The sequence below is a fragment of the Stegostoma tigrinum genome, chromosome 7, assembly GCF_030684315.1.
Source record: "Stegostoma tigrinum isolate sSteTig4 chromosome 7, sSteTig4.hap1, whole genome shotgun sequence".
Taxonomy (NCBI): domain Eukaryota; kingdom Metazoa; phylum Chordata; class Chondrichthyes; order Orectolobiformes; family Stegostomatidae; genus Stegostoma; species Stegostoma tigrinum.
Genome location: NC_081360.1, coordinates 5,661,069 through 5,683,265, shown reverse-complemented (window position 1 = coordinate 5,683,265; position 22,197 = coordinate 5,661,069). Strand labels below are relative to the sequence as shown.

Here is a 22,197-nt window from a genome sequence, read left to right as displayed (position 1 = left end):
CATGAGGATAATGTCAAATATGTGCTGCACTCTTGTTTATTTCCCTCGCTGTCCCACAGAGCCAGTCGAGACATAATACCTTATAGGATTCGATCATTTCCTTCACTAGTGGTGGACATTGACATGCCCCACCCACATAAATTTTACATGTTTACCGCCCTCAGTGCTTCCTCCCAGTGTTGTTTAACATAGGGGAGCACAGAGTCACCAGGAAGGATGGTATGTAGTTATCAGGACACTTCCTTGCCACTGTTTGACCAGATCCCATGAGACTTCATGGTGTCCAGAGTCAATATTGAGGACTCTCATGGAACACCTTCCTGACTGTACCACTGTACTACTACCTCCGTTGACATATCCAGGGCATGGTGATAGTGGTGTCTGGAGATTTATAAGTTACGGTTCAATGAGGTGGTTGTTTGACAATTCTGTGAGATAGCTCTCCTAATATGATATTAGACCTTGATGTTATTAAAGAGGACTTTAGAAGTCAATAGTATTGTTCTAGCTGTTGCCATTTCTAGTGTTTAGGTGCCCCGTCTGATTTCATTTTTTTGAGACTTTATAGGGATCATTACAGTTGAGTGGCTTGTCAGGCCAGTTCAGAGGGCAGTTGAGAGTCAACTACATCATCATTTTTCTGGAGTCACATGTAGGCCTGATCAAGTACAAATGCCAAAATGCCTTGTACATAAGCAGGCTGTGAGGAAATAATGATTGAAAAAGGGAAAATAATTGGTCATTCAATTTATGGTTTTGCTTGCTCCATCATTCAGCATGATTTTGGCCTTAACTCCACTTTCCTGTTTGACCTTCAAGCATTTGATTCCCATGTAGATCAAAATCTGTCTTATTCAATCATGAATGTAGTCAGAGACTCAGCTACCACTGCTATTTGGAGAAAAAAATTCCCAGTACTGGTGACCGTCTGAGAGTCAGTACTCCTCCTGGTAAGCACCGCTGCCTCATAACACCAGGGACCTGGGTTCGATTCCACCTTCAGACAACTGTCTGTGTGGAGTTTGCACATTCTCCCTGCTTCTGTGTGGGTTTCCTCCAGGTGCTCAGGTTTCCTCCCACAGTTCAAAGATGTGCAGGCTCAGTGGATTGGCCATGCTAAATTGCCCACAGTGTTCAGGGTTGTGTTGATTTTGGGGATGGGTCTGGGTGGGATGCTCTGAGGATCAGTGTGGACTTGTTGGGCTGAAGGGCCTGTTTCCACCCCTTGTTTTTAAACTGTGCTCCCTCATTCTAGATTCTCCCATGAGATGCCACATCCTCTCAACATCTACTTTTTCAAACCCTCTCAAAATATTTTCTGTTTCAAAAAGATCAATTCCCACCCTGTCTTGGGATGGGGTGTTTTTTTTTGTTCATTAATGGGATGTGGGCATCAATGGACTGGCAGCATTTATTGCCCATCCCTAATTGTTAAAAGTCAATCACATTGCTGTAAGTCTGGAATCACATATAGACCAGACCAGGTAAGTATGGCAGTTTCCTTCCCTAATGGACAGTATTGAACCAGACGGGTTTTTTTTGACAACCTGCAATGGATTCGTGGTCATCATTGGATTCTTAATTCCAGATTTTTGTTTAATTGCATTCCAATTCCACCATTTGCTGTGGCAGGATTTGAACCCAGGTTCCCAGAACATTATTTAGGTCTCTGGATTAATTGTCCAGTAATAATACCACTAGACCTATGGATAGTACTCCATTTACCTTTCTAATTACTGGCTGTGTGTTAACTTTTTGTGATTAATTTATAGTGACATCCAGATCCCTTTGTTTGCAACCTTATCAGTCTTCCATTGCAGATGACATTAAGATTGGTGGAGTAGCAGACAGTGAAGGGGACTGTCAGAGATTACAGCAGAATATAGATAGACTGGAGAGTTGGGCAGATAAATGGCAGATGGAATTCAATCCGGGCAAATGCAAGGTGATGCATTTTGGAAGATCAAATTCAAGGGCAAACTATACAGTAAATGGAAAAGTCCTAGGGACAATTGATGAACAGAGAGATCTGGGTGTTCAGGTCCATTGTTCCCTGAAGGGGACAATGCAGGTCAATAGGTGGTCAAGAAGGCATATGGCATGCTTTCCTTCATTGGACGGGGTATTGAGTACAAGAGTTGGCAGATCATGTTGCAGTTGTATAGGACTTTGGTTTGGCCACATTTGGAGTACTGTGTACAGTTCTGGTCACCACATTACCAAAAGGATGTGGATGCTTTGGAGGGCGTGCAGAGGAGGTTCACCAGGATGTTGCCTGGTATGCAGGGTGCTAGCTATGAAGAGAGGTTGAGTAGATTAGGATTATTTTCATTAGAAAGATGGAGATTGAGGGGGGACCTGACTGAGGTCTACAAAATCATGAGGGGTATAGACAGGGTGGATAGCAAAAAGCTTTTTCCCAGAGTGGGGGACTCAATTACTAGGGATCATGAGTTCAAAGTGAGAGGACAAAAGTTTAAGGGAGATATGTGTGGAAAGTTCTTTACACAGAGGGTGGTTGGTGCCTGGAACGCGTTGCCAGCGGAGGTGGTAGACTCAGACACGTTAGCGTCTTTTAAGATATATTTGGACAGGTACATGGATGGGCAGGGAGCAAATGGACACAGACTGTTAGAAAGTAGATGACAGGATAGACAGAGGATCTTGATCGGCGCAGGCTTGGAGGGCCGAAGGGCCTGTTCCTGTGCTGTAATTTTCTTTGTTCTTTGCTCCTCCACTCAAATAATATTGTGTTGTTTGATTCTACTTGCCAGTGTGGGCAACTTCACATTCTATTCTGTCTACCAATTTTAACCCATTTACTTAACCGCTTATATCTATTTGCAGACTCTGGTCAATTCATTTTCCAACCAACTTTGTATCTAGATTTGCTGATGCAATTCAGCCAGTCCCTTCATCTGAATTATTAATGCAGACTATAAATTGTTGTGGACCTGTTGTGCTACACAGGGGACACATTGCTAACCTGAAAATGACATATTAGTCTAGATTCTGTTTCCTGTTAGTTAGCCAATCCTCTGTTCACACTTTATATGTTCCAAACACCAAGAGCTCTTAGCTCGTTGTGACTTTTTGAAAATCCAAATGCATTATATCTACTGGTTTATCCATCTTGCTTGTTACATCCTCAAAGAACTATAATAAATACAGTCAACCCTGTTGACTCACCTGTTCATAATTTTCTAAATGCCTCGTTACTGCCTATTTAATAGTGAATTCTAGCATTTTCACATTGACAAATATTAAACTGACTCATCAATAGTTTCCTGCTTTTTGCCTCCATCCTTGAATAGTGGTATTACATTTGGGTATCAAGTACACTAGAATCTTTCCACAATTGAGGAGATTTTTGGAAGATTACTACTAATCCATCTAATATCTCTTTGGCTACTTCCTTTCACAATCCTAGGATGCCAGACCAAGGAGATTTGTCAGCCTCTAGTCCTATTAATTTTACTGCTGTTTTTTCCTCTTGTGATGGTGATTGTTTTAAGTTCTTTCCTCCTCTTACCTGTTGCTTTTCTATTATTCTTAGGTGCTTTTTTCTGCTTCCTACTGAGAAGACAGGTTAAAAAAACCCTTGTTCAAAGTCTCTGCTATTATTCTGGTTTCCAATTATTAACTTGCTTGGCCACCCTCTAAAGAATTAATGCTCACTTGAGCTACTCTTTTCCTTTTTATATATTTGAAGAAAATTTTACTGGTTATTCTTCTATTTCTTGCTAGTTTTCCCTCATGGTCTAGTACTTGCTTTATTTTACTTACCCAAAAAAATTACTGAAAGTTGCTAATAGTTTCAGGTGCCACTAACAATCCATGGTCTCAAGCTCAGAGGAGATCCAGTAGAGGCTTTCAAAATCATGAGTGGGCTAAATACAGTAGATTAAGAAAAAAACTGCTCCCGCTTGTAAAAGGAACAAGAGTGCATAAATTTAAAGTGATCTGCAAAAGAACCAAGGGTGAAAAACTTTTCCACTGATGGTACAGTTAAGATGCGGAATTCATTGACTGAAAGTGTGGTGGAGATACATTAAATTAAATCATTCAAGAGAGTGTTAGATGATTATTTGGTTAAAAATAATGTGCAAGGGTACAGGGAAAAGCAAGAAAGTAATGATGTTTGTTTGAAGAACCAATATTGGCATGATGGGCCGAATGGCTGTTCTCTGCATCGTGACAATTTTGTGATCCCCTCCCTATCCACACAAAGAATCAGCCCAATTCAAAGAATGCAGGTAATTTATAGAAATGTATTTATGTCTCAACTTTTATAACTATTTAGGAAAAGCAGCAACTGTCTGTGCTGGAAGACCTCTTATCTGTGGACAGAAACAGCTTGTTATCAGAGGTGCAGGACCTCCGTTCACAGCTCCGGATTGCACATCTTCAACATCAAGAAAAGCTGCAGCAGTTACAGGATACCCTCACCAGTGCAGAGGAGCAGGCCAAGAAGCAGGAACGACCACTTCGAAGGCAAGGTATTTCAAAGGCGGATGATGTTGATCTTTACAGTCAGCAATACTGGAGTTAGTGAGATTTTACATTGCCAGCAGCAATCAAGTAAAGGCGGAGACTGAATATTTAGGTTGGGTAGTTTCCCAGCTAATATTTTACTGTTTGTAAAAGTTCTGGTAAAGTGTTGAATCATCTCTGCCTTTATTGCCTCGAGTTTCTGATGGGCTATCAAATAATTCTTAAGCCTCCTACATTTACTTTCTCATAGCTTTCTATGGCTGCTGAAAGAAGTGTTAATTTTGTCAGTGTGTACTGATCTATCATCCAACAACTCAATTTCTCAACAGCACATTTGATGGCATTGTCTAACTTAATCTGTTTGTTAGTTTCTTGGAAACATTGTCTTCATTAGATTCAAGCACCATAATTTCCTAAATTCAGGAGCAGTTCCCAGATTGGAAAGCAAACAACGTAACCCTGTTACTCATGAAAGGAGAGAGAGGAATGAATTGTTGTCAAATAGTTAGCCCAACTATTCGGTGTGAGAAAAAGCCATCATGTATTATTAGATATGCATTAATAGAACTTGGATGATTGGGTGTGGTCAATATTACTTTGTGAATGGGTATTTACTTTTTTGAGATAGTAACAAGCAGAGTAGATAAAGAAGAACCAGTGCCTGGTGTATTTTGATTTTCAAGACAGGTATACATCTTTATGTATAATATATATATATATTTGTGTGTATGAACATTGAGGATAGCTTAACAATAGCTGAGAAGAAGAATGGAGAGCAATTGTCAGGTTAAGACACTATAATTAGCGCATCTTGCAAGGGTCAGTGCTTGATCTATACTATTTAAACTATTTATTATCAATGCTTAGTACAGGAGGATTGAGAGTAATATTCCAAATTTATTGGGAAGAACATAAATTGTGAGGAAGATGCAAAGAAGTTGTGAAGGGATATCGACTAATTATGTGAATGGTTAAATACATGACAGAGGTAATGTAAGGCATTAAGTTTTTCACGTAAATTGGTAAAATAGAAAAGCAGAATTTTTTGAAAAAGTGAAATATTGATACATGTTGATATTCAGTATACTTGCATGCATTTCACAAAGATAGTGTTTTGGATATAACCTTGATATATAATGAATTTTGTAAGTTGGCCTTGATTACAAAGGAACTTGTGTATGAGTGAACATTATATAGTATTGTGATGAGACCACAATTAGTGTTGTGCAGAGCCCTGGCTTTTTACATAAGGAAAAATGTACATTTACCGTGGAGCACGTACAATCACATTTCACCAGACTCCGTTTTGAATGGAAAGGTTATACAAGATAGGAAAGCAAGTGGACTAGGATTCGTGGAAGAGAAAACAGAGTTAACATTTCAGGTCCAGTGACCCTTCCTCAGAACTGGTGGTGGCTGGGAAAGCGTCAATTTATATACAGAAAATAGGGAGGTGGGTGGGGTAGGGAGTAAACAATAGGATAGAACCCAAAGAGAGAGAAAGACAGTTAGACAGAGGAGTTGCTAACGATGAGGCTGGGAGGGTGAATAGTTGTTAATGGGGATGTTAGTGACTAACAGCAAGGAATGTGTAGTGGCAGGCCATGTGGTAACAAGGCCTGATGTGTGGGTTAGCGGGCTGGAACATTGGAGAGTTTAGGCCCTAAATATAATGAACTCAATACTGAGTCCGGAGGGCTATAGGATCACAAGCGGAAAATGAGGTGTTGTTCCTCCAGCTTGCGCTGGGCTTCACTGGAACATTGTAGCAAGTCGGAGACACAGATGTTGGCCTGGGAGCAAGGTGGTGCATTGAAGTGGCAGGAAACAGGTAGTTCATGGTCTTTTCTGCGAAGCGGTCACGAAGTCTACGCTTCGTTTCCCCAATGTAGAGGAGACGACACTGTGAGCAGCGAATAGAGTAGACTAGATTCTTGGAAGTGCAGTTGAAGTGTTGCTTCACCTGGAAGGTGTGCTTGGGCCCTTTGATTCTGAAGAGGAAAGAGGTAAATGGGCAGGTGTTGCACACATATTCCCCTCCCCTCCCTTGCCCGCCTTCCGCCGGGACCGTTCCCTCCTGGACACCCTGGTCCACGATTCCTTCACCCCCAACACCTCCCCACACCCCTATGGCACTTTCCCCTCTAACTGGCAAAGGTGCAACACCTGCCCATTTACCTCCTCCCTCCCCACTATCCGAGGGCACTAACATACCTTACAGGTAAAGCAACACTTCACCTGCTCTTCCCAGAATCTAGTCTACTGTATTCGCTGCTCACAGTATAGTCTCTACATTGGGGAAACGAAGCATAGACTTCGTGACCGCTTCGCAGAAAAGACGATGAATTACCTGTTGGCTGGCACTTCAATGCACCACGCTGCTTCCAGGCTAACATCTGTCTCTGGCTTGCCGCAGTGTTCCAGTGAAGCCCAACACAAGCTGGAGGAATAACACCTAGTTTTCCACCTGGGGACCCTACAGCCGTCCCGACTCTATTGAGTTCAATAATTTTAGGGCCTAAACTCTCCCATGTCCCAGGCACCCACCCCTCACACCAGGCCTTGTTACCACATGGCCTGCCACTACACACCCCCTGTGGTTAGTCATTAAAAGTCCCCATTAACAACTATTCACCCTCCCAGCCTGATCATTATCAATTTCTCTGTCTGTCCAACTATTTTTCTCTGTTTGGGCTGTATCCTCTCATTTACTCCCTACCCCCCACCTACCTCCCTATTTTCTGCATACAAACTGACATTTTCCCAGCCACCATTAGTTCTGAGGAAGGGCCACCGGACCCGAAACGTTAACTCTGTTTTCCTTTCCACAGATGATGCCAGACCTGCTGAGCTTTTCTAGCACCTTTGTTTTTGTTCCTGATTTGCAGCATCTGCAGTTCTTTCGATTTTTATTTAGACTAGGATTATGTTCCCCAAAGTTTAGAAGGATGAGAAGATCAATGAAAATGTATAAAACTGTTAGGATTGTGATGAGAGGTGTGTGATTTATATCTGTATATTAATGCCACCTTTTGAAATTTATGATGCATTTGATGCATTTGTGTGAAAAGGTTTAATAATTAACTAGGCCAGTCTTTTGGGAGCCATAATTCAGAGAGCAGATGACTGAAGCCCTCCTCGAGTGTTAATGCAAACCTTGTTTATATTGTGGGGTTTAGAACAGGAGAGGAAATGTTAAATCATTTAGAAGCTAGGGTGAGCAATGTTTAAAACAAAATTTAGACAGAAGTTAAATACAAGAATAATTTCTCTGAGAAAAAGAAGTTTGTTCAGTGTAGTGGACCTCACAGAATCAGAGTTCCCTGGTTAGGGCTGTAAATCCAGTAAGAACAGGAGTGTTAGACATCCTGCTGACACTGAGAGCTGCCCTGAGGGAGCTGGATCAGTATTAAGGCCCCTCCATGCGTAAATGAAGGGCGACTTGGTGATGGGATACCAGCCTCTGTGGAGTTATTTCAGTGCTGACGAAAGAAAAGCGCATGCCTGAAGAAATTTGTTTGCAACAGTCATCTTTGAATTAGGTAAGCATTTCTGGCATCATGCCATTATTGAGGAAGCTTGACTCCTTTAATCCTGCTGTCGAAAACTGGGCCCAGTACACAGAAAGATTGCATTTTTTTTTCCAGGCAAATGACATAGGTGCAAATGGAAAGCAACAAATAATTCTCTTGACAGTTTGTGAACCCGCAACCTTTTTTGATTGTTCAGAACCTTACTTTCCCTGAGGCACCAGATACTAAAAACTTTCAAGAGTTGATAGATTTAGTTAAGGACTATTACGACTCCAAGTTGCCTCTAATTCTAAGACACTATTGGTTTTGCCTGCCAATTCATGAACCAGGAGAATCTGTTTTGGGATTTTTAACGAAATTAAGACAACTGGCAGAGGCGTGTGACTTTGGTTTAACCCTTAATGAGATACTGAGACACCATTTGGAATTAATGATGTAACCATGCAAAAGCACCCACTAGCTGAAGCCTTCAAATATGTACTACAACAGGCTTAATCATTGGAAAATGCAACAAGTGGAGCATATGAGTTGCAGATTATTCCGATGGAAGTAGATATCCTCATCAGTCTGACTGAGCTTGAGGAACACTACTTGAGTGAAGGCAATTGCATAGCCTCACTCAGGAATATCCTCATCAGAGGAACTCTAGGTCAGTCCACGGTAAAATTACAAAACAATGCCAAGCTTCAGCCAAACAATTAAAATTTATTTTCAGGATCCAGGCTGGCAGGCCATTGTAGTTGCTGCTGGTATGTAGGTTCATGACAGCAAAGAGTCCAATTAGACCTAAATTGAGTAAGAGAACTCGTAGGCTGGTTCTCGTGGAGGTCAATACTGGTGTGGCGTTTCGGTGATCACAGAACCAGTCTTGAACAAATGTTGATCTAGACTCCGAAGATTCTCAGAAGTATGCTACGATTAATACGGGTAATTGCATGGTGGCACAGTGGTTAGCGCTGCCGCTTTATAGCGCCAGGGACCTGGGTTCGATTCCACCCTCGTGTGACTGTGTGGAGTTTTCACATTCTCCCTATGTCTGTGTGGGTTTCCTCTGGGTGCTCTGGTTTCCTCCCACAGTCCAGAGATGTCCAGGCTAAGTGGATTGGCCATGCTAAATTGCCTGTAGTGTTCAGGGATATGTACATTACGTGAGTTAGGGGGGAATGGTTCTGGGTGGGTTGCTGTGAGGGTCATTGTGGACTTGTTGGGCTGAAGGGCCTGTTTCTGTACTGTAGGGATTCGATGAATTTCTGTGAACTATGAATAACAGCCTGTACCAATGTACAAGATTACCATTTGGAGTATCTGTGCAGTCTGTGCAATTTTTCAGCAAAGGACGGAGAAAATTTTACAAAATCTGCCCCAATTTACCATTTATCTAGAAGACAAGATGATCAGAGGATTAGATAGGGTGGACAGTGAGAGTCTTTTTTCGAGGATGATGACTTCAGCTTGTACAAGGAGGCATAGCTACAAATTGAGGGGTGATAGATTTGAGACAGATATCAGAGGCAGGTTCTTTACTCAGAGAGTGCTAAGGGCGTGGAATTGCCTGCCAATGCAGTTAACTCAGCCACATTAGGGGCATTGGAACAGTCCTTGAACAGATAAGCATATGGATAATAATAGGATAGTGTAGGGGGTGGGGCTTAGATTAGTTCACAGGTCAGCGCAACATCGAGGGCGGAAGGGCCTGTTCTGCGCTGTATTGTTCTATGTTCTACATACTAATTACTGGGAAGACCAGTAAGTAGCACATAGAGAACTTGGAAGTAGTGCTAAGATGTTTTTCCCAGGTGGATATATGACTTAGAAGGGAAATATGTGTGTTCCAGGCACCTCAAGTGACCAATAGGGGCTGTAGAGTCAACAAGACTGGATCGTACCCTTTAGAAGATAAAGTGAGGATGATGAAAGGTGCCCTTGGTTCCCATGATAGTTCCAGAGCTCCGGTCTTTCCTTGGGCGGGTGAATTATTATGGAAAGCTCATACATAACCTGGCCTACATCCTGGTACCTTTGAATCAACTTTCTTAAAAAAAGGGTCAGTCTTGTGTAAATAGTCGCAGAGCCAAGCCATAGCTCTCAGGGACACGAAGAAACAGCTATCATCATTTCAATTGTTGGCACATTATGATCCCAAGCGAGATCTGGTGTTGACATACAGTTCCTCCCTGTAAGGCATTGGGGTAGTATTAGCTCAGCAGTGGCCCAATGGAGAGGAATGTCCAATAGTATATGCATTCAGGACTTTGGCTAATGCAAAGTGTACATTTCTCCAGATCGAGACGGAAGGTTCGCTGGTCATGTTTGGAGTCAGGAAATTCCACCAGTAGCTTTACAGTTGTAAATTTATAATAATAACGCGCTGCAAACCCCTCCTAGGTCTACTTAAAGAGTACAAAGCAGTGCTACCCATAGCTTCAGGCCAAATTCAGCACTGGGTTCTAACACTAAGTGTGTATAATTTCGGTCTAGAAGGCCAAGCAGCAAATGCGAATGCATTGAGCTATCTCTGAAAGGGACAATGATAGAAAAACTGCACACATCTTTTGAAGTACATGGATTCATAGAATCCCTATAATGTGGAAATAGGCCCTTTGGCCCAACAAGTCCACATCGATTCTCAGAGCATCCCAGCCAGATTCATCCCCCTATAACCCACCCAATCTACACATCCCTGAACACTTTAGCCCTGGGCAATTTAGCGTGGCCAGTTCACCTAGCCTGCACATCTTTGCACTGTGGAAGTAAACCCACTCAGACACAGGGAGAGTTAGTAGGAACTGCAGATGCTGGGGAATCTGAGATAACAAGGTGTAGAGCTGGATGAACACAGCAGGCCAAGCAGCATCAGAGGACCAGGAAGGCTGACATTTCGGGCCTAGACCCTTCTTCAGAAAAAATCTGAAGGCGGGTCCATGCCTGAAACGTCAGCCTTCCTGCTTCTCTGATGCTGCTTGCCCTACTGTGTTTATCCAGCTCTACACCTTGTTATCTCAGACACAGGGAGAATTTGCGAACTCCACACAGACAGGCGCCTGAATTGAACCCGAGTCTCTGGCATTGTGAAGCAGCAGTGCTAACTATTGAGCCACGATGCCCTTGTCTTCTGACTTCAGGGAGAGGGATGTAGTGACTGTCATGAGGTAGGCCAGGTGGACATCATATAATATGGGTTCCCTGACTGGGGCTGCAAATCTGCTCCAACCTTGCCGACAGGTAAGAACAACTCTGAGGGAGCTGGATTAGTGTAAAGGATCTTCACAGTAAATAAAAGGTGACTTGAATACTTGATACTGGCCTTGTGGAGTTATTTCATTCAGTTAAGGGAATAGGTTACCTCACAATAAGGGTTTTAGGTGGGGACCACGTGTGTTTGGTTTGAAATCTGTTTTGGTTATTCAAAGCTGAGAAAGTCTAAAAACTCAGTTGTGTTAGTCAAAGAAAAAGGCTTCATGGCTAAGAGTACCAGAACTGAAAGAATCGGTCAAGTCAACCAACAAATTTCATAGACAAGGAAAATTTTCTCTGGATTGTGATTAACTAACTGTACAATGATGATGCTGACGAATAGATGCAATTTTGTTCTGCTGGTTTTTGAAATCTTTTGAACTGTGTGAAATGTGAATGGCTTCTTTTGATTTAGCTTTACCTTTATTTCATTATAAAATCTTGTTTTGTTGTTAAAATAAAGTCTGCAGCCTGGCATGCTTATGTTTCAAATGAAGACCACCAACTTAATTTGAGGAAAGACAAAATACGATTGTATCAAGCTAGATTTCATTATGAGATCGGACTTGTCCACTACTAATATCAGCTGGAGTTGCAACACTGTGGATACTCAGTTGATGGGTATATTCAAGAGGGAGTTAGACGAAATGTTAAGTTAGAATGAAACTAAAGGCTGAGGGAAGAGTTCAAGTAAATTAGCGTGATGAGTGGCAACAAATGCTCAAATTACTGAATCTAATCAACCTAACCTTATTCTTTCCTTAGTTATGCCCTTGTTCTTTATGTACTTATAAAACATTTTTAGGTTTTCCTGGATTTTGCTTATCAATATATTTTCCTACCCACTTTGCTTTCCCAAGTTCCGTTTTATATGTCTGTAGGTTTTCTGCAATGTGGCACTCTTGATGCATGTTCTCCTGGCTGGCATGTGACTGCTATGCCATATTAATGTCGTTGACTCTTAACTGCCCTCTGGGAAATTAGGGAAGAGCAATTAGTGTCGGCCTAGCCAGCAATGTCTTCATCCCATATAAGAATAAAAAGTTATTCTCTACCCCCTGAAAACCAGTTTACTGTAAACAAATGAAAGCCCATCACCACATTTTCATAAATGTCAGCGTTACCAGCAAGGATCATATCTCGGTGTCTTGGTATTATCATTTACTGTGGTGTTTAATAATTACTTGGTTATTTTCACTTCAATAAGCCTTCAGTAAACAAAAGGCCTGCTAAATTTGAGATTGAGCTGTTTAGCTTATTTACTTGTTCAGGATGCACCTAATAATGTAACAAAGTGTAGTGAAATGTTGGGATGTGATACTGTTCCACAAATTTTCAGAAGCTCTTGTCTGTGATTTGATGGGTTTGTACTGCATTTTCATTTTTGAATTTTTAATTTGTTTAAAAGATGTAGGAATTGCTGACAGGGCCAACGCTATTACTTATCCCTAATTTCTCTGAGGGAAGTGAAGAGCTAATCACATGTTGGTCAGACCAGTAAGGTTGGTAGATTTCCTGCCCAAAAGAACCTGATTGAACCAAAGATAGTAGGAACTACCGATGCTGGAGAATCTGAGAAAGCAGGATGTACAGCTGGATGAACACACAGGCCAAGCAGCATCAGAGGAGCAGGAAAGCTGATGTTTCGGGTCAAGACCCAGAAACGTCAGCTTTCCCGCTCCTCTGATGCTGTTTGGCCTGCTGTGTTCATCCAGCTCTACACCTGATTGGACCAAATGAGTTTTTACGATGATTGACAATGGCTACATAGACACTGATAGATTAGCATATATATTCCAGATTTTTAGTGAATGTACATTTCATCATCTGCCATGATGGGATTCAAATTATGTCCACCTCCCTAATGGACATATAGCTCTCACAATGACTGCAATTCCTGTGGGTCAGGGTTTTAATTTTTGTCACTTGTGAGAACTGAGATAGTATCCCACTTCTGATATTTACCACCAACATTATATGAAGGGAAAAGTAAGTGGGTAGGTTGCAGGACCACTTTTTTACGTACTTGGTATTTGGTTGAAGAACAGGATTGGGATATATCTCCAAGTTCGATGGTAATAGTGCATGGTCTAGAGTAAGCTGAAAGCGAGCATGCAAGTGTGATGAGAAAATAAGTTAATCTTTGCAAATGTTAAAGTTGAGCGCAAACATCAGATGCGAAACCATTTATAACAGTGTTTGTTCTGCCTTGTAGTGGAGTTGCTGGAATACAAGCTACAACAAGAACAGATTGTAACAACTAATTTGCAAAACAACCTGAAAGCAGAGCAAGAACGAGTTACCAAGCTCCACCAGCAGTTACAAATTGAACAAACTTCATTGACTGAGCTGAAGTCTGACCTGTCTGAGGTCTCAGATGAACTGCAGTCTGCATTACAAACACGACATGAGCTACAACAAAACCTGCAGAAGCTCCGGTTTGTAGACCAAGATACTGATTTGTTAGATGTGATATATTGATTTCATTTCCCCCAGGCATGATAACCTTATTCAGCTATAACAACATAATATGTAAGCTGAAATTTGACTCAAGTTCTGTTATCAGAAACAACTTGATTGCTAATTTTCTAGCTGATAAGACAAACTGTGCAGGTATGTGTAATATAAATGTGGTCTGCCTCTTGGAATCCACCTTGACAGACAATGAACTGCTGAAAATTGCAGATATTTGCTTGTTAAGTATGTCAGTGGTGTTATTGTGCAACTAGCCCAAAACTTTAGCTATGTTTCTCTGCCCAAAAAGAAACTGAAAAGAAAACATCACACAATTTCCCCTTTATTGCTGGTTAATTTCACAATTGGAAAGAAGTCACCCAAATTAACGGTTCACCTAAGGTGGGTGAATGAGGTTTATTAGTAAAGGTTCAGATACTTTAAAAATATCCCCAGTGATCTGAGGACATATTTCTGCAGTTATGGTGTTCGTTCTGAGGCATTGTTGACCTCAAAGGAGCATAAGCCTTGCACTTCACAAGTGATAAATGAGATGCTCTTTATAGTGATTGTAAAAAGGTCAGCCAGTGAGACCTCATAGAATATGAATTCCCTGATTGGTGCTGTTAATCTGGTCCAATCAGGAAGTCCTAGCTGACATATAAAAAGGTCGAGTGTCAAAGATACCAACACACTGGTGCCTGACTCTGTATGAGGCAGTACCATAGTCAAGTGCTGCTCATGTTCAAACAAAAGGTGATTCAGTGATGGGATTCCTGTATGGAATTATTTCAGTGGTGACGAGCACAGCACAGTCTTGAGGAAGCTTGCTCACAACATTTGTCTTTGAGTTGTCTTTGAAAGCATTTCTTAAATTGTACTTCTATTTGGGAAGTTGGACTTGTTCAACCCTGCTGTTGAGGGCTGGGCCTGGTATGTAGAAAGAAAGCATTATTTTTTCCAAACAAACAACGTAGTAGCAAAAATGGTGACTAATTCTCCTGACAGCCTGTGGAGTAGAAGCTTTTTCTGTCTTTAGGAGCCTAACTTTCCTGGAGGCCAGATACTATAACCTTTCCAGAATTGACACACTCAGTTAAGGAATATAATTGAAGCCAAGCCACTTCTAATTCTGAGACACCATTGCTTTTACTCAGCAAATCAAGAACCAGGGGAATCTGCATTGGGGTTTTTGACTAGAATAAGATGACTGCAGAAGCCTGAGTTTTGTTCAACCCTTAATAAAATGCTTAGAGACTGTCTGGTATGCAGGATTAATTCTATGACAACGCAAAAACGTCTAGCTGAAGCCCCTTGGGGCGGCACGGTGGCACAGTGGTTAGCACTGCGGCCTCTCAGCGCCAGGGACCCAGGTTCGATTCCAGCCTCAGATGACTGTCTATGTGAAGTTTGCACATTCAACCCATATCTGCATGGGCTTCCTCTGGGTATTCCAGTTTCCTCTCACAGTCCAAAGGTGTGCAGGGTAGGTGGATTGCCCATAGTGTTCACGGAGGTGTAGATTAGGTGGGTTACAGGGAAATGGGTCTAGGTGGGATGCTCTGAGGTTTGGTGTGGACTTGTTGGGCCAAAGGGCCTGTTTCCACACTGTAGGGATTCTATATCTGCTTCTATGTCTGTATCCAGCTGGACTTCTAACAGGCGTTACAACTGGTGTTATCATTGGAAAATGCAGCAGGTGAGTAGCAGGATATTCTGATGCAAATGGACAGACTCGACAATCCAACTAAGCTTGGACAATGCCACTTGAATGCTGGCAGCCTACAGAGAGACTGTAGACAGCAAAGCCCCAAAACAAAGCCAAGCCTCAGCAAAACAATCAAAGTTTTCTTCAGGATCCTGGCTGACAAGGCATTGTAGTTGTTGCTAAATGTGGATGCAAGACAACAAAAGGGTCCGGCTAGATGTAAGTTGAGTAAAGTAGCCAGTATCCAGGACAGTTTGTACCCTGCAAAGTCCACCTGCATATAATTTGGAACAGTTGCTCAGCAATATCAAAATCGGAATCAATGAAGATTAACATCGGTTAAATGACCATCCACTTCTAACAGAGCCTGACGCCAGTGTATCCATATCAGTGAATGCAGAACCAGTTTTTTATAAAATTTGCTTTGGACCCCAACTCTTAACTTTGCGCAATACCCCAGATAGACTGAGAACCTATACCAGGGAACCCTTATTGATTAAAGGTACAACTTTGGTTCTGGTGTCTTTTGAAAGGCAGCTGGTTCAATTACCAGTGATTATAGTAAAGGCTCAGGCTCAAGCTTAATGGGGCAAAATTGGTTGCAAGATAGTCACCTAGATTGGTTCAATACTTTTCAATTAGAACATGGCTACCAGAGTGAAATCCTAATTAAAAACACAAAAACTTCCAGGAATGAGAGATAATGGGAACTGCAGATGCTCTCTGATGAAGGGTCTAGGCCCAAAACGTCAGCTTCTGTGCTCCTGAGATGCTGCTTGGCCTGCTGTGTTCATCCAGCCTCACATTTTATTATCCTAAACTTCCAGGAATGTCTAGGGATTATCAGAAGAGCCAAAGTGACTTTGCATGTTTACCAGGAAGCAAGGTTGGCCCTGTGCCATTTGCCTTATGAGCAAAGGTAGAGACAGAAATCAGAAGGTTAGCATATGATGAAATCATCAAATCAGTCCAATTCATAGAATGGGCAGCATTGATCGTACTGATTTTGAAGTCTAATAGGTTAGTTTGCCTTTGTGAGGATTTTAAACAAACAATGTACTGGTTTTTGCAGCTGGATGAATACCTAATCCCTCAGACACAGGATTTATATGCAAAGCTGTAAGTGGAGTGCTGTCCTTCATGAAGGCGGATATGATCCATGATTATTTGCAATTCTGTTTAGAACAGGATTCCCAGAAGCATGCCCTTAATAGCTTGTGCCATTTGGGGTAACGTAAGTCTGAAATATTTCAGTGGACGATGGAGAACTTTTTGTAAGGTTGACTTCAGGTTGCCACTTACCTAGATGATGTCCTGATAATGGCAAAAAACTAATAGGGAACATTTAGAGAACTTGGATATGGTCCTAAGGCATTTTTCCAAGGCAGGCATCTGCTAAAGAAAGGAAAAAGGTGTATTCTAGGCCCTCAGGACCTTGGATGACAGAGTTGAGAAGACCAGGTTACAACCATAGGAAGATAGAGTGAAAATGATCAAAGGTGCCCCGACTTCCAAGTCTGTTCAGGAGCTTAGGTAATTTCATGAGCTGGTAAATTATTATGGAAAGTTCATACATAACTTGGCATCCATCCTGGCATGTTTGCGTCAATTCCTAAAATAGGGTCTGCTTTCGAAATGGTCTCATGAAAGCTAGGGCTTGTTGATGAAGTGAAAGAAAAAAACAGCTGTCATCCTGTGAGGTGTTGACACACCACAATCCTAAGAAAGATCTGGTGTTGATGTGCGACACCTTCCCAAGTGGCACAAGGTTGATATTAGCTTGTAGGCAGCCAAATAGAGGGGAATGTCCAAAAGCTTATGCACCCAGGACTTCGACTAATGTAGAGCGTAAATGCACCCAGAAAGACAAAGAAGGATTAATGGTCATATTTGGAGTCAGGATGTTCCACCAATTCCTCTTTTGGATGGAAATTCTAGGTAACCATTGATCACAGAGCCCTACTTAGTCTGTTTAACAAGGACGAGGCAGTACTGCCTATAGCTTTGGGCCACTTTCAACCTAATAATTCCAGGAGGCCGATTAGGGAATGCGGTTGCATTGACGTGCCTCCCATTAGCAGCCCACTGGTGGTACTTCCAGTGGATGAGTGTGTAATGATATTAAATTTTCTGGACACACTCCCACTCACAGCTAACAATGTCATACTTTAGATACAGAAAGGTCCAGTCTTCTCCAAACTCAAATAACTGGTGTTAATGGGGGAACCAAAGGGATATCACAAGAATTTAAACATTGTTGGACCAAGAGAGACCATCTAACAGGAGATGAAGGCATATTGTTATGGAGAGCAAAAGTATTTGTCAAAATCAAACGTTATAGTCAAATATTAGCTGAATTTCTCCAAGGGTCTCCAAAATAAAGATGATGGTGAAGAGTTCTGTCTGGTGGTCAGGCTTGGACACAGACACAGCTGTATTGGTGGAGCAGTGCCTCGAGTCTCATCAAGGACAAAAATTACTGCCAGCAATATCCCCAACATCTGTGGAATGGCTTGGTAAACCTTGATCTCAGTTGCACATTGAAGCGAAAGGTCCTGCATAGTCATTGTAGATGCCCACTCAAGGTGGTTGACCTGCTACTAAAAAGCCCCAGGAGGCTTTCCGAGAGAAAGGACCAGCGTACATTTAGAGGAGGAGGGATGTAATGATTGTAACGAGATGAACCAGCTGGACCTCATAGAATACAAGTTCCCTGTTAATCAGGTCCAACCAGAGAGCCCTGGCAGACATATAAAAAGTTTGAAAGATGGAAGTACTGACAGTGTGGCACATGACTATGTATAAGGAAGTTCCATTGTCAAGGACTGTTCATAGAATGATTTGGTGATGGAATTTCACCCTTGGTTCAGGAAAACTCAAGTATCTTGTGCCCTTTTGATGTTCCCAAATTTATTGGAGTTTGTAAGTGAGTGATGTAAACATACTGGACCTGCAAAATTTGAAGAAACCCTTCATTGCAAAGAGAAAGAAGAAATGTGCAAAGTGATCAAACAGATAATTCAGACAATGCTTTCTGGCTGATGGCTGTAGATTTTTGAACATACACTTTTGATACATGAATCTCTGGCTCTTGACGTTCCATATAGTGTCAAACACAGTCAATGATTAGAATTGTGGAACAAAAGCAGAAATTGTGAGACAAGTTTGGCAGGTCTGGTAGCATCAATGTAAAGATCAGAGATAGCATTTCAAGTGCAATAATCCTTCATCAAAACTTTCTGGACTCAACGTTAACTCAATTTCCCTCCACAGATGCTACCAGACCTGCTTAGTTTCACCAGTGCATTCCTTTTTGTTCCAAATCTGACATCTGCAGTTCCTTTAGAGCAAAGATACTAGGCAAATTACAGTCATAGTGTTTTTTATAGGGGATGAATATTGCTGATCTAATTCTTTTTTTCCTCAACTGTTTTCACTTCCTTGCTTGTTTATTCATTTGCCAGTACTTACTGCTACGTGTTGATTGCCTTATTTCACACCCTGTGATCCCATCCTCTAAATGTTATGTCTTTTGCCCTCCTTTTCTAATGCATAAAATTTGCACTTAATCATACCTCTTTCATACCCGATTTTATTGTCCATATTCCTCCATTCTGTCTAGCATTTCTGTTGTTTTTTTTAATTGCGGTTTTTATTATGCATTTGCCTTGCACTTGCATCGTGTTAATGTGCCCTTCTCATATGTATGCCACTCCTTCCCAATTTAGAGGAGAATTGAATGCCAAAGAAAATGAATTGTTAACAGCAGCAAAAGCATTTGAACAAGAACGACATAATGTACAGCAATTGCAGACCAAGATGGAAAAAGAACAATTCCATTATAAAGCGCACAAAGAGCTAGAACGGCAAAATTATCAAGTAAGTAGGAAGTAAAATTTGAGTTGTAATGTAATGACTTTTCAATAATTAATGGAAGGAGCAGCTTCCTTCAATATCATTGCCCTCAATGATGGGGAATCTCAGCACACCAATACGAACACAAAGCTGCATTGTTTGCAACCATTGTCAATCACTTTTTCCTGTAATTGATCATTGGGTGCGAGTGTCACTGCTAAAGCAAGCACATCTCTAATTGCAGTTGAGAGAAAGGGTGATGAATCTCTATTTTCAATAACTCTTAATATACCCGAGTACTATAGGAAGTTCAGGTCTTGACCCAAGCGTTGAAGGAACTTGAAACACTTCCAAGTAGGTTGGGTATGTGGCATGGAGAGAATCCTATGAACATGTGCGTGCTATCTTTGCTTTTTGGTTTGGTAAAGAAAGTGAATGTTCAAGGTGCTGTAACGGAAGCTTTGGTGAGTTGCAGCAGTGAATCTTGCAAATGATGCACAAGACAGCCAGCATTGGAGAATAATTGTTTTAAGGTGGTGAATGGGCACTTCAGTCTGCATGCTGAGGTTAGATGCTCTCATCATACCTGACACTACTTCAAGATGAAAAGTTGTGAATACAATATACTACGATACATTATCACAAAAGCATTCACACTTAGAGTTTAAGAGGGAGGAAAGATCGTTCAGAGGCAGCTGGTAATGATGATCTGAGGAACTCCAACACTGACCTGGAACTAAGATGATTACAGCCATAAAGGTATCTAGCCCTTTGACCTAACTCTTCCATGCTGACTGCGTATGCTTAATTGAACTCATCCCATTTGCACGCAATTGCCCTGTATCCCTCTAAACCTGTCCAGAGATAATGGGAACTGCAGATGCTGGAAAATCAAAGATAACAAAGTGTGGAGCTGGATGAACACAGCAGGCCAAGCAGCATCTTAGGTCCTAAGATGCTGCTTGACCTGCTGTGTTCATCCAGCTCCACATTTTGCTATCCCTAAACCTGTCCAAATGTCTTTTAAATGTTGTAAGTATATCCACTTCTACCACTTCTTCTGGCAGCTCATTCCATATACACACCATCCTTTGTATGGGAAAAAGTTGCCCCTTGGGTCCCTTTTAAAGCTTTCTCCTCTCACCTATGCTGTCTTGATTTGGACTCCGCTGCCCTGGGAAAAAGACATTGGCTATTCACCTTATCTATGCCCCTCATGATATTTATAAACCTCTGTAAGGTCATCCCTCCTGCACACAGGGAAATAAAGTCCCAGCATCTCCTTCAGTCAAAGCAAACTGCTGTGTCCTGAACAATGTCAAGCTTGATGGAAATTGGTAAATCTTACCTGCATCATTAAAAGCCTGTCTGAAATGATTACATGAGGAACTGTCTCACCTCCAATTCCACACATACTGCCCAAATCATCTTTTTTTATTATTCACTCCTGGAACAAGGCCATTGCTGGCTGGTCAGCATTTATTGCCCCCCGCCCCTTGCTGCTCAGTATTTTCACTGCTGTTTTTGGATGACGTCAGGTTTTTATGTCAATATTACATGCTTTAAAAATAATAATGCAGTTTGCAGTCATCGAGAGACCGAGCCTGATTTAATGTCATGAATTATGCTCAAAATAACTCATCATATTCAGATTCTCCTCCTCTAACTCCCAATGGCTTCCTTTGTGCTAGATTTGACTCTAGATAATGGACAGTTTCACTCTGATTATTAATTACTTCAGATTTAGAAGAGTTCCTTTATACTACACATTGTCAATATCAAGAGCACTACTTCTGCCTTGCCTCAAAAATTCAACTCTCATTATTTTGATTAAAATTGTAATAAGATCTGGAGCTGGGTAGTCCTGGTGTAACTAAACTGGCCATCAATGAACAGGGTTCAATGCTGGGACCGCAACTGTTTACAATATAAATTAATGACTTAGGAAATGAATGTACTGTGGTCAAATTTGCAGACAACACTAAAATACGTGGAAAGGCAGTTTGAGAGAGGGATACACAAAATTACAGATATTAAGCGGGCAAAAAGTTGTCAAATGGTATATAATGTGGGGAAAAAGTGAAGTTGTTCATTTTGGAAGGGAGAACAAAAGAACAGTATTATTCAAATGGAGAAAAGCTGAAACACATGGGTATGTGGGTGCGCTTGTGCACAAAATGCAGCTAGCATAGAGGTATAGCAGATAATTGGGAATGCTAATGGAGTTTTGGCCCTTTTTTCAATGGGGTTGGAGCGTAAATGTAGGGAAGTCTTATTGCAACCATACAAGGTGCTTCTGAGACCTGTATGGAGTACTGAGAGCCCTTTTTTCCCCCTTTAGAGACAGTTCAGAGATAGCTCACTAGGATGATCCTTAGTAGGGAGGGATTGTCTTGTGAGCAAAGATTAAGGAGATTGTGACTCCACTCACTGCACTTCAGAAGAATGAGAGCTGATCTTATCAAAACATCTAGAATTCTTCAGGGGCTTGACAGAGTAAGTGCTGAGAGAATGTTTTCCAACATGGGAGAGTCTAGGTCATCACAGAATAAAGGATGCCAATTTAAGACTGAGATGAGGAGGAATTTCTTCTCTGACGGTTGAGAGTCTTTGGAATTCCTTGCCACAGAGAGCTTCGGGCAGAGTCTTCCTGTACATTTATGGTTGAGATAGTTTCTTGGTCAGTAGGGGAATCAAGGGTCATGGGGAAAGGGCAGAAAGGTGGGCATGAGGAATGTTGGATCTGCCATGATCCTATTTGAATGGTGAAGTGGGCTCAAAGGGTCGAGTGGCCTACTCCTGTTCCTGTCTCATGGTCTTGGCAAGTTGGATCCAAAATTGACTTAGTGACAGGAGGCAGAGGGGGAAATGAGAAACACCAGGGAATTATTTCAAATGCATCTTGAAAGAATACATGCG

At 41.6% G+C, this 22,197-nt stretch overlaps 1 protein-coding gene across 6 annotated transcripts in view; it reads left to right on the top strand.

Annotated features, from left to right (window-relative positions):
• pcnt (pericentrin) overlaps positions 1 to 22,197 on the top strand; it is a 323,443-nt gene that overhangs the window by 264,444 nt on the left and 36,802 nt on the right. For all 6 annotated transcript variants that reach the window (XM_048534231.2, XM_059647013.1, XM_048534228.2 and 3 more), the window contains 3 exons: positions 4,304 to 4,499; positions 13,477 to 13,699; positions 19,152 to 19,302. In XM_048534231.2, coding sequence (XP_048390188.2) covers positions 4,304 to 4,499; positions 13,477 to 13,699; positions 19,152 to 19,302 — 570 coding nt within the window. The remainder of the gene's footprint in view (positions 1 to 4,303; positions 4,500 to 13,476; positions 13,700 to 19,151; positions 19,303 to 22,197) is intronic.